We start from the raw sequence: 12,801 nt of genomic DNA, 5'->3' as shown, positions 1-12,801 counted from the left end.
CTGAAGCTAATCGTGCTATTATCTTGATTTATTTTATCACAGCTTTCTGGTTTTCAAAGCCTGATTCTATTCTTTGGCACGTCTTTCATGTACAGATTTTATAAGTCAAAAACCTTAAAAATACTGTATTCCAAGTGATGTGACAGAGATAGACAGTGCTACTATATTCTCTTAGGACAAAGGTAAAAATATAGGTGGCAAAAGACACAAATATTATATCTATATCAGAAAAGTAAAATCTAGAAGCACATTTATAGATTAATTTAGCCTATAACATCCAGAAAAATCAAGACTCACCAAGGCTCATCAGTAGGTTCCCAACAAACGAGACATACACTACAAGTAAAACACATGGCTCTATCATCTCCAGATGAGGCAGGCTATAAATTATAAAGAAGATGGAAAAGGTTAATCAATATTAAAATAGCTTTTTAATAAAAACTCCTCTTAAAAAGTAATACATTTAGGTAAAATTCTGTATTAAGGAAAAGAAAATTAGTCTATACTATTAGATTTCAGCAATACACTGAATCTCCAAAACATCTGCTGCTTTATTTGAAAAACTGTTTCATTAGAAAATAACCAATAAATGAAACACGGAGGCACACGCACACTCAATCTCTGATCTAGTATCTTCCAGTGTTTGAAATACAGTTAAGTATATGAAAGGAAATAGTCTAATAGGTTTATTATCAAAAACTGAATCCTATACAACCACACAAGAAAGGGCAAGTAAAAAGGAAAGGCAAACTCGTGAATCAATTTCATGTAATATTCAAGACACATGGGACGAAATGCTACATGTATATAAAATATCAAAACCTAAACTAAAATATACCTCTGAAACCAATATTATTTTTGAGCACTTACTCTACTTAGCATTTACTATGTCTGCAGATATAAATTTTTTATATATTCCAGAATCTTAAAAATAATCAACCTCTAACACAGGCAAAAGATTCTAGAAAACCTGTGATTCCATCTCTTTGCAAAGATAATGAATAATAATTCAACAGAAATAATATCAAGGCATTACCTCACAGAAACTGTTTTAGAAAGTGACACCAAGTAATAAAGTTACAAATTGTTTGGAAAAAATGGTCCATATTCAATCTTCAAGAAAAAAATTTCAATTATTCTAATACTGGCCAGTCCCAAAAAAGAATCTATCTTTAACTGGAAATCTTACAAACTTCGAATAAAATACTCAAATGTATTTGGTATTCTGATTTAATTTTAGTTAGAATATTCAGAACACTTTAAGATAACTAAGGAATAATAATCGCTCCAGATTCTTTATGACAGTGACTTCAACGTATGTCAAAGTTCAACTGAATTCTAAAATTAAATATGCAAGCATTATGTAAACTGACACGTAAATAATAAATGTGATTCTTTAGCATTGGTAAAACAGTAGTAAGCCAGTCTATATGACTCAGTTGAAGATTCTTCTAGGTAGTACATTATGCTTTTTCTTAATTTTACTTTAGTTCAGTGAAGCTCTCCATTATGTGCCATTCTCATTTTTTGTCACACTAATCCATACACTGTACAATCAATCTCCTCTTTTACTACATAAAACTATAACTGTTTTCTCTGACTAATTATTCTTCTTTCTGCACAGTTTCTTAACCAGTTCTTCAATGCATTACGTATTCAGGTCGCATTTTACCACCTGCAACACTGCTACTTTAGTTATCTAGTATGTGGATAATTTATATCTCAAATAAAATTAGAATTTCAAGAGTAACTGTAATGTGTTGCTTTTATTGCATTACCCCACATTACCTATTACTGTGTTATGAATACAGAAGTCAAAAAGTGAAAATAAACACACATCCAAAGAGAACACTTTTCAAAAAGCGTATCTGAAAAATTCTGCCTATTTTTAAAAGAAAATAGTTATGAAGCATTATCTTAGTTGTTATTTTTAACAAATATATATTTTTTCTTTTTGTATACAATACATGACGTAGGAAATAGCCAGTCGGTATTATGATCAAAGGTATGAGAATAAACTCACATAAATGCATACATACAAGAACACAGCCGGGTCATGTAAAGTTTTTGAAAAGGTATTAAAATGTTGATAATTTTACTGAAGACTACAAAGGCATGCTGAAAAAAAAAGGTTTTTTCTTTAAAAGTCTTTTTTACCTGATGATAAAATCCAGCTTGAGCCATGGGATCTGGTTGTGCCCACCTATAGCCCACATGAGGCCATGAGGTAAATGTCTCCCGTCTGTTAGCTTCACTGTACATTAATGATCTAAAAGTAAACATACTTTATTTATATAATCCAAGTCAGGCATCAAATTATAGTGACACTCCTATTTCACACTGAAAAAAAAATGTTTACTAGATTATCAACAAAAACTTGGAATGGTCTAACGACCAAAGTTCAAGTTTGTATTTTAAACTAAAAATGAACACTTTAAGAAATTTCTCTTAAACGAGGTAGGGAAAAAGAAACCTGTCTGATGGCCACAAATGATAAACAATTCCAGGGGTAGATTAAATTAATCAATGCTGTGTAACTGTCAAGCTGAGTGAGAACACAAAATCTGGAAATGTAGCACAGAGCTGTATGCTTTCACAATGTGCCAAGTTTCGTATAATAAAAAGAAAACTACAACCAAAGAAACTGGTTTTCTCTCTATTTTGAGAAAGTATTTTCTTATTTAATTTTTTTTAAGTAGATGGCAGTTTTCTGTTCTTTCTTCGGAGAAATCCTTTTCTAGGAATGTTATGTTCTCCAGGGAATTACCGAAAAAGGAAATCTTCACATGTTTTCATATTAAAATATATTAACTCACTGAGACTGAACCTATAACAGAGAGTGCTAGAGTTATTTTTTTAGAAAGATTATACCAAAATTAGAAAAAGTCCAAATGACTTCAAGTAAGAAAGGACTGGTAATCAAAGCTTACCTTTCCTAACACAAAGGTGAAACTGATAACAGAAAGTAAAAACAGAAAAAAAAAAAAAAAAAAGTGGTAAAGGTCATCACAATGAGACCAGAAAAACACTTTTCTTTAAATTCTCCCATAAATATGTACATGATTTCCTGCCATATTGCTAGTGATTTTAGGTTTAACTTACAGTTGTGTTCTGGTTTGAAAAGAACAATGACTTTGGGTTAGAAAAGCCTTATCTTTTATAGGCTATAGATGTCTTCAGGATCTTTGTCAGAAAACTCTCTACTTAGTTTTATTACCAAACAGAACAGCAAGAGCATCTAATAGACTCTAACTCCAACAGACTAAGTTCATCAAGGTTCTCAACAGGTTCCTAGATTCATTTTTAATGAAACAAACACCACAAACTACACCAAAATTCTTATTTTGAAACATTTTCACACCTCCAGAAACACTGATTATCCTATCCAATGAATGTATTTCCCAAAATAAAACATTTACCACAGCTTGCACTGATTTTTTTTAGAAACCCTGCTACTGTTTGCAAAGAAAATAGCTCTGAAAGGCTGTTTTATAATCTCAGGACAGGCATAGCTCTCAGATAAGAAACATTTATTCTAAGTACATATTTTTCTTTTTCTCACCTCTCCAGACATATTCCAAAGAATATTTTAATGATAGCCACAGCACAACCACATTTTTAATCTGATAGTTATTCAGATTAAAAATGATATCAGATTAAAAATGATAGCTTGTTTTGCCCAAAACATGAAGAAAGCAATATACTATGGAATATAAAAATTCTTCACAAATGTTAATGCCACCAATAGAAGTTATTTATATAATAAAACTACAAAAAAGGGCAACTGATTAAGTAGTCTCAGTTTACAAAGAAATAAATTAATAAATACTGCAAACTAACATAAAAGCCATACTAAAGGTAACAAAAGTTAATTCATTCAGTAGTGCCTTTGATAACATCAGCATGTACTATTTATAAATGTACTTCAGAAAAAAACATAGGAAGATCTATTTCACATCAATGAAAATATGAGAACATAAAATGCTACATGTAAAGGCAAAGGTGAACTTATCAAAACTGTGAAATTTAATATTTCAGCATAGCATTTTTAACTTTAAATACTTATAACAAGAAACTGATGTTTCAAATAATAAATCATTTAAGTTTTTCGGTGAATGTACTGCTGGCTTTTTAATGTTTTATACGAAGCAGAACCTCAATAAATTTCTAATGAAGAAAATGATGGTTATGATTTTTGTAAGACTCTGTTTAAATCCAGGGCAGACAGCATTAAAATCTTAATTCAAAATAGTATTAATTAATTTTAAACTCTTTTTGGTTTTTCTTCATAATAGTATATGGCCCTTATACTTAGATTCCTGCAAAGTTTCAAAGGTCATGAAATTTTAATGAGGCAAAATAATTCTTATATATTGAATAATTATATTTTTAAGCTGACTCAAATATTCACTAAACATGTATGAAGCTAGAATCAAAATACAGTGTTATGATCCCTTTAAACACTTTATGGGCACCCAAACAGAGCAATTCAAGTGGTAGTTTACCTTCCTTCAGTATTTTGATAGAATTGAGAATCTGAATGATTTTCAAAAATATTCTGAAATATTTTTTTAATCATAATCAAATTTACAGTTATTCTTGGTTAATCAAAAAAACCAATCATTTCGCTCTCAGTGTGATATCTCTTTATAAGCAAGGTTATACCTCTCCACAGAACGGCCTGGCCCCACTCCAAGTTCTGGACGTGCACTAGGTAAGAGGTAAGACAATCTGTCCATCACTGAGGATGCCACAGGTAAGGCAGCAACATTTTGATTTATTTTCTTGAGTTCATTCACAATGGCACTGGCAACGGACTTCAACACATGATGAGGAAGATGAAATGTAACTGTGGCCCACTGAAAAAAAAAATGGGGAGTATAAGCAAATATACGCAACAGTTTTAACCAAAATCATCTTATACATTATAAAATAAAGAAATATCAGTCTCAAATAGGTTTACTCCATTAATTCATCATTTAAAGCAGGAACCTGCAGTTATGTAAATAATAAAATCTTAATCACCCTCAAAAAGATAATTTAGAACCAAATGACAGCATACCTTTACATATCCTACCCCTAATTAAAGATAACTAAAATCGTCTGTCATTTTTTCATATTCACCTAGCATATATACAATGGTACACACGAACTCGGCATTCAAATATCTCCATTCATAAGAATATAGTTGTGCAGTTTATCACAACTGGGGTAGGTGAGGAATTACATTAGGTTAGCAAATTCTTGTAAATTTATTGTTGTTGTCAGTATAATCCAACAAAATTAACTAAAAGCATAGACCTTATAGTCATACACACTTGGGTTTCAAGCTCATCTTCACCATTAACTGGTATCCTGGTCAAAAACTTCAGTATCCTAATTCTGTGAAATGGGGAAAAAGAAATACCTATTCACCTTATGTTCTTAAGAGAATTCAAGTGAGGATTGGTACAGTGATTAACAGAGTAGCCATTGAACAAATGTTAATCACAATTATTTATTAAAAGAACTATTTAAGAAGATGGCGAAATGCTAAGTATTATTCTCCCAGATAAATAAGTCTATATAATTTCATCTTTGTATCTTGTCCCTGCTCACCTACGAATGGTTTCCTTCCACTCTGTCTAGTATACTCTACACAGCCTACAATTAAATTATTACTGATCTATATAAATGGAAAAACTTGTGGCCAAAAACATGACTAAAAAATAAAACAAGAGAGAGAATGAAAGTCTCTATTTCTAGAACTAACCTGTTCATATATCCAGACCCTTTGGTTAAAAGGGAGGCTGAATCTCCTTGAGAAAGAATCCTACAACGGTGCCCCAACTATACACTGTAAATCATATTCCAAGCCTTCCCCAAAGGCACCCATGGGCATTCACTACTGTCATTGTGTGCCAGAGAACAGAAAACATGGTGATCTTGCAGGCATTACAAGACAGCAGCATTGACGAGACCAAAACACCACAGTGGAAGTGGGTAGTTAGGATAGTCAAATGATTAATAGAGTATTGATTCAAAGCCGTCTCACTGAGCTCTGTGGGTCCCCAGACCCATCTTGTCATTATTTCTCCAGTTCCCAAATGCATAATTGGAAGAAATATAAAATAGGCAACTAGAAAAATTTCTACATTGTTTATTGTTTCTCTGGTCCTCTCTGAGAACTATTAAAGCAAGGTCAAGTTGACACCCATAAATCTTTCTCAACAATGCTGCTAAACCAAAGCAATATCACGTTCCTGAAAAAATTTCTGAGACTGATGCCACTATAAGAGACCTGAAAGATAAGGAGTAATCAAAACTATCTCACTTCCATTTAACTGGCCTGTTTGGCATATGCAGAATAGAAACAGATCTTGAAGAATGAATGTAGATTGTAAACTACCAAGTAGTGACTTGAATTGCAGCTGCTTCCACGTGAGGTATTTTTACCGAAGCAGATCAACAAACCCCTTGATATCTGGTAGGCAGTTACAGTTCTGTGAAATTCTTTTTTCTCTCTACCAATTTTTAAGGACCATCCAAAAGTAGACTGCTTTTATCTGGCCATAATAATAAATCTTCACAGTCTTATCACCTGGAACTGAATCTCATGCTCTCTAATGTAATCTATCCCACTGAAATCCCGATCAACCTAACAACCTGCAGATCACCACACTGTCCTACTACATTGATAACATCGCACTAATTGGTCCATATGAGGAGGAACTTAATGCCTTAGTAAGAAACATGCGAGCAGAGAGAATCAATAATCCCAGAATAAATCAGGGTCCTGCAACCTCTGTGAAGTTTCTGGAGGCCTAGTTGCCTGGGCTAGTCAGGATATTTCCTCCAACATACAAAACAAGTTGCTACAACTTGTAAAAGCAAATACTGAAGAAGAGGTACAATGCTTGGTGGGCCTAATTGGATTTTAGATCCAACATTCATCATATTGTAGTGTGTTGCTCTAACTTATTGAATAATACATAAGGTGCAGAACAAGAAGCTCTGCAGCAGGTCCAGGTTAAACCTCAAGACGCTATAACACTTATAACCTTTTGAGCATATTCAATGACACTAAAAGTGTCTGAGCCAAGTAACGATGTTGTAAAGAGTATGGCAATCTGATTGCGACAATCAAATAATGAATGCTAGGACAAAGTCATACCTTCTTCTGTTCTTTCGATAAAACAGCCCCTGGCTTTTTAGCAGTCCCTAACAGAAATTAATATTATTGGACATAAGACAAAAGCATCCTTTATCGAATGGTTTATAAGAGACCAGTCTTGAGAAAACCCAAAAGGCAAGTTTTGGATAAGCTGAATAAGCAAGTAGCTCAGGCTTTTACAATACCTCTCTTGTCATAATGCCTTCTCATTCCACACTAAACTCCTTATGAGATAACTGAGGAAGAAAATCCTTGGCTCTGATTTACAGATAGTTCTGCAGGTTATGCTGTTGTCATCCGAAAGTGGATGGCAGCTGCATCACAGTCCCAGGACAGTGGTGAAGGTAAATTTTCTCAGTGGGCAGAACTTCAACCAGTACACTTAGCTGTTCTCTTTGTCTGGATTGAGAGTTAGTCAGAAGTAAAGAGCTTCACTGATCAATGGACAGTAGGTAATGTTTTCATTGGATAGTCAGGGATTTGGGAAGATCAAGATTGGAAGACTGTTAACAAGGAAGTCAAGAGGAAAGGTCTATGGCTAGATATCTCAAAAGAAACAGAGTGTGAAAACATTTGTAAAATACATGAAGGCTCAACAAAAGGTATCCATCCCAGAGGAAATGGATAAATTACACACATTACATGAATGTCACTCACCCTCTCTCCATAGCCACCCCAGTGCTTGTTCAATGGACCTGTACGCATAGCGCCACGGCAAAAGAGACGGAGGGTTTGTACAGGGCCAACAACACGAACTTCCCCTCGGCAAGACTAACTGGGCCACAGCTGTTGCTGACTGCCTAATCTGCCAATAACAGATACCAAAGCTGAGCCACCAATACGACACCATTTTCCAGTAGGAACAGCCAGCTATCTGATTAACCACTGATTATACTAGATTCCTTGAGTCGAAAATTGGGCAACAATTTGTCTTCACTGTAACAGGTACTTATTCTGGATATGCATTTACCTATTCTGCCCACAACACTTCTACCGTATTACATCACTGACTGTGGACTAATGGTTTTTATGCACCAACATGGTTTTCCACATACATCTTTGCTTCAAAGCACTTCAAAGGACAAAAATATGCAACAACAGAGTCCTGCCCATGAAACTGCTGGGTCTAACACTGGTATCATTCAGAAGGAACTAGCCTGACAAAAAAGATATAATGTCCTACTCATTTTCAGTACTAATTGGGAGAAGCATCTGAAATGTTGGGAGTTCTCTTACAGAATTATGTATATACTTTAAAATCAATCAAAAATGCATGATAGTTTTTTTCCAACAGGAAACTATTATAGTTGATAACCCATTCACGAACTTTTTTTTAAGCTTTGTGCTCTAGAGGTCTTACATCTCAGAGGAGGAATGTTCCACCAGGGTACAACAATGGTTCTACCAAGTACATATTGACACTGCTACGTAGCATCAGGCAAAGGAGGAAGTTATTCTACTAGTCGGTATGATTAAAACTGACAAACAAAGGAAATTGGATTGATGCTAAATAACAAGGGCAAGGAGATAAATATCAAATATAGCCTCTTATCCACTATAAACTTAAGGGCTAGAACAGCTATTTTCTTCCCTTATTACATGAATGGCAGATGGATATAGATTTAGAAAGATAAAGACACATAGATATAGGCAGATATATAGACTTATTATTTTATGTAATAATTTTTGGTTATAGTTGATTTTCTCTTAGGTAGCAGAGTTCTGTTACCTAAACAGTTGAGGTTAACTAAATTTTAGGATTAGTTAATATTACCTAGGGATGACTAATATATCATTGGAGTGTCTCTAACAGAAATTAGTACCTATCCATGAGACAAATGTTTACGCACTCGGTCTCTCCCCCCATCTCCTCTCTCGGGATGGAGAGAAAGATTCTTCACTTGTAAAAAGGAACAGTTCCTCTAGTTAAGTAAAAGAATATTATTTTTGTGGTATTAAAGTTTAATGCATATAGATAATGTATATGGAGATGCTGAGTAGCCAAAAGGGTGGACTGTGCCAGGTATTAAACTATCGTGTCTAAGCTCTAAACCTTTATTCCTCTTCTGTCACGTTGGGGCTGGGACTCTACAAACTACATTTCTTATCTGCCAACCGGTTTCCTGGCTGTTGGGTTTTGACAAAAGGAACACGGGATGGAAATGAGAAAGCATGATGAAGGGAGAAAAACTTGTTCTTTGCTATTACTTGTCACTGCTGTCAGCATTGTTTCAGCAGAAGACCTGGTGGCAGCAGCTGATTCTTCCAGCAATTTGTTTTGTTTTCTTAACATTCCAAGAACTAGTGTCACAGAGCACCCTCAGAGGTACTAACATCAGCCAGGCAGATATGAGTCTCACTTCCACAAGCTCCAATCTCCAAGTTCCTAAGGTGCCATCTGGGCACCAGCTCTTCCCCAGAAATCAGAGGCCCAGACCCATGGGGCCCATTCTCTAAGTTTATAGGGTCTGATAAACCTAACCTCTTGTTCCTCCAGACCTAAGCGAGAGCTGCTTCCTATAGTTACCATCTGTGTGTCGTCTTGACATTTCCTTTTTACTTTTTCAGTTCACACATTACATTAGTCCCTTATAATAAATTCTGTTGGAATGCATAGTATGGTTTCTGTTTAACTAAAAAAAAGTCCTTGATGGGTTATGGGTTAGTAAAATCATCATAAATCTATGGAATAATTTTCAATAATAATACCGGATCTATGAGGAATGACATGAAAAGATACTCAAAATACATTCTTAAGTCAAGGAAAACAAGGTATATGCTATATTCTAACTGTGTATATCCTCCCAAAATCCATATTTTGAAATCCAAACCCCCAAAGGTGATGGAATTAGTAGGTAGGGCCTTTAGGAAGGACTTATGTTATGAGGGTAAAACCCTCATGAATGGGATTAATGTCTTTATTAAAAAGGCTCTAGAGAGATCCCCCGCCCTTTCCACCATGTGAGGACGTAGCGAGAAGGTACCAGCTATGAACCAGGAAGAAGGACTTCATCAGAAGGCAACCAAGCAGACACCTTGATCTTGGGCTTCCCATCCTCCACAACTGTAAGCAATAAAGTTGTTGTTTATAAGCTACCCGGTTAGTAGTATTCTGTTACAGCAGCCGTATATCATAGCATTTTAGTATAATTACAACTACACTTGAGAAAAAAGATTTATAAATGCAAAGGTTATTTTTAGGAAAATGGCTTTTACCTTCTACCACACATCATTCAGTATAGAAATTTTATATGTTACAATTATAACTAAGGAAAGATCTTAAAAGAAAAACACAGAATAAAATATACCCAAGAATTTAATTCAAAACACTATCTCCCACAGACACTCCCAATCATACAAAATAAAATTTATATTTCCCCATTTCAAAGGAATCCCAAAATGGCCCCATTTCCAAACACATAGTCCATTTCTCATCGAAGCTCATAACCTGAAGGAAACGTCTCTTTCATCACTTTCATCAGCCTTTCGACCAATACAGGGTCATCGAGCACAGAAGCTTTAGAAACAAAGTAGGTAAAATAGTTCCAACAAACTTCAGTTAAAACAGTTTCAACTTTGAGATGACTTATAAGCACATTATGTTTTTTGAAGGAGAAAAATCTAGAATTGGAACATTTCCAAAAAGGGTGGGGGAGGGAGAAGACAACAGATAAAAGCAAAGGCATGGAGGTATTATTTCTAGTATAACCCCTAACAAGGTAACTTTTTAAAACTTCTTACCTTAGCAACTTTGTGGTTTGCTGCAGTCTCATGAGATGTATTTTTTAAACCATCTTTAAGCTGTGCGATGAACAAATCATAACCCTCCGTACTAGAAATATCTACCTTTTCTAAACATGCTGATAGGAGCTGTTGTGCCTAAATGAAAAAGATGATCACAGAAAATTAAACACAACAAAAAATGTTAAATTCAGATTCCTATGCAAATATTTTAATTTGTAATGATTCTGACAAGTACTAAACTAAAGCTAATCTTTTTTACTTTTTTTTAAAACAATCAATCAAATAATGATTTGAAGGGCTCTTACAAAATTATATGACATATGGCAATGTATTTAGTGTATTACCACACAATAAAGTTTCAATAGACTGAAGCTTTCATAAACCAAAGCAAGATAGATAAAACTGGACAAGTTGAAAACATATACAAAATGACAGAGCTAAAATTTTAAAGACATAAATGTAAAGTCCTTTGATGAGCTTTAAATACTCAAACTATGCAAAACCATAAAGAAGGGATATTCACTAGGTCAGCAGGTAATATTAAAAGGCTCTTTGCATTGTTACCCACATATTCAACATGAACTACCTTAATCAAAATATATAGTCTATATATGGAAAAGAATATATCCACACTGATCCAACAAAACTTAGGACCCCATACTTTAGACAAGACACTGACAAACTAATGTGGAGCAGTAAAGGATGCCTGGGATGTTGGAAGGTCTACAAACAATATTATGTGAACAACAGAGCTGTAATTATTTAGATAGACAGAAAAACCAGCCAACAGATGTTAGGAGCCAGCAAGGTCAGGGAGGTGGTAGAAACCATCTAAATACCTAGGCATTTCAGTCAGTGTAGTAGGAAAAGTACTGACTTGAGCATCTACATAATACAAATGTTCAAATATTTTATTGTGATTCTGTAGTTCTTTTTAAAACGTGAACAATTTGATGCAATCTTTCAGTGTAAATATCATAGAGATCCTTTAAGGTATCAGCTTTATTAAGAAATCACCTGATCTAAATTCCTTAAATAAGGAGAAAAAAATGTTCAAAACAAGTAAAACTAATTCTCTGTTCAAAGATTTTATACGTGCCACCAATCCAGATATTCTAATGATAAAAAGATGACTACTGTTCTCAGAACTCAAATGTCCAGCCTCATGCTTTCAGTATTAATATATAATGTCTCTGATATGACACTAAATGTGAAACCTAAATAGATATATGCTGGTATCTTTTTTAAAAACTTCTTCTAGAGAGAATAAAAACATTTAAACTGCACATTGACACTTTTGTCCTAAAAATAGGAAATATACTATATTATCAACTAACCATTTCAATCTCCAAATGCAAAACAATTAATAATTAACAATTTAGTACGAAGACAGACTAATATCTCACTTTTTCTTAGGGAGCACAGTATTATAATCTTTTATAGTCTATTTAAGATGATTTAAAATCCAAACATTTTAAAAGGTCATACGTAAGAGAGTTTGTGAAACTGAACAACGGGGATAAGGGGATGAAGGAGAGAGCGAGAAGGAAGGAGAAAGAAAAAGGAGAGTGGTAGGGTTGTGCCACAGGGTGCTGCCCTGGACTCTTGTCCTCCTTTTCCCTATTACTGGGAAATAATGAGACTCAGAGCAGCTGTCTTAGACTCACAAGGTGGAAGCTAAGTATTGAGGTAAACAAAGTTGCCCTGCACTGTTACTTGAAAGTACTATCTTCTTTAAGCCATTGTATTTTGGGGTCTCTGTTACAGAAGTTTAACCTGTACAGTTCACACTTAAGTACCACTTCAAAAAGCATCAATTAATTATGCACAGTACAAACAGTATTTAAATAAAGTTGTGATCAATAAGTTAATTCGTTTGTTTTTGTAGGGCTACATACATGTCC

The 12,801-nt window shown here is 34.3% G+C and overlaps 1 protein-coding gene across 12 annotated transcripts in view; it reads right to left on the bottom strand.

Annotated features, from left to right (window-relative positions):
• The window catches only part of BIRC6 (baculoviral IAP repeat containing 6), a 184,843-nt gene that overhangs the window by 150,035 nt on the left and 22,007 nt on the right, over positions 1-12,801 (bottom strand). For 9 of the 12 annotated variants that reach the window (XR_004952019.1, XM_036224567.1, XM_036224569.1 and 6 more), the window contains exons 3-6: positions 10,895-11,032; positions 4,666-4,859; positions 2,158-2,284; positions 298-380 (exon numbers count right to left, since the gene is read on the bottom strand). Coding sequence is in view for 11 of the 12 variants with exons in the window: in XM_036224567.1 (XP_036080460.1) it covers positions 298-380; positions 2,158-2,284; positions 4,666-4,859; positions 10,895-11,032 (542 nt within the window). In the remaining variant the exon portion in view is untranslated. The remainder of the gene's footprint in view (positions 1-297; positions 381-2,157; positions 2,285-4,665; positions 4,860-10,894; positions 11,033-12,801) is intronic. The other 3 variants (XM_016136045.2, XM_016136044.2, XM_016136041.2) reach the window with 1 other exon arrangement.

The sequence above is a fragment of the Rousettus aegyptiacus genome, unplaced genomic scaffold, assembly GCF_014176215.1.
Source record: "Rousettus aegyptiacus isolate mRouAeg1 unplaced genomic scaffold, mRouAeg1.p scaffold_m13_p_7, whole genome shotgun sequence".
Classification (NCBI taxonomy): Eukaryota; Metazoa; Chordata; class Mammalia; order Chiroptera; family Pteropodidae; genus Rousettus; species Rousettus aegyptiacus.
The sequence above is the reverse complement of the archived record's forward strand: the minus strand, read 5'-3'. Positions and strand labels throughout refer to the sequence as shown.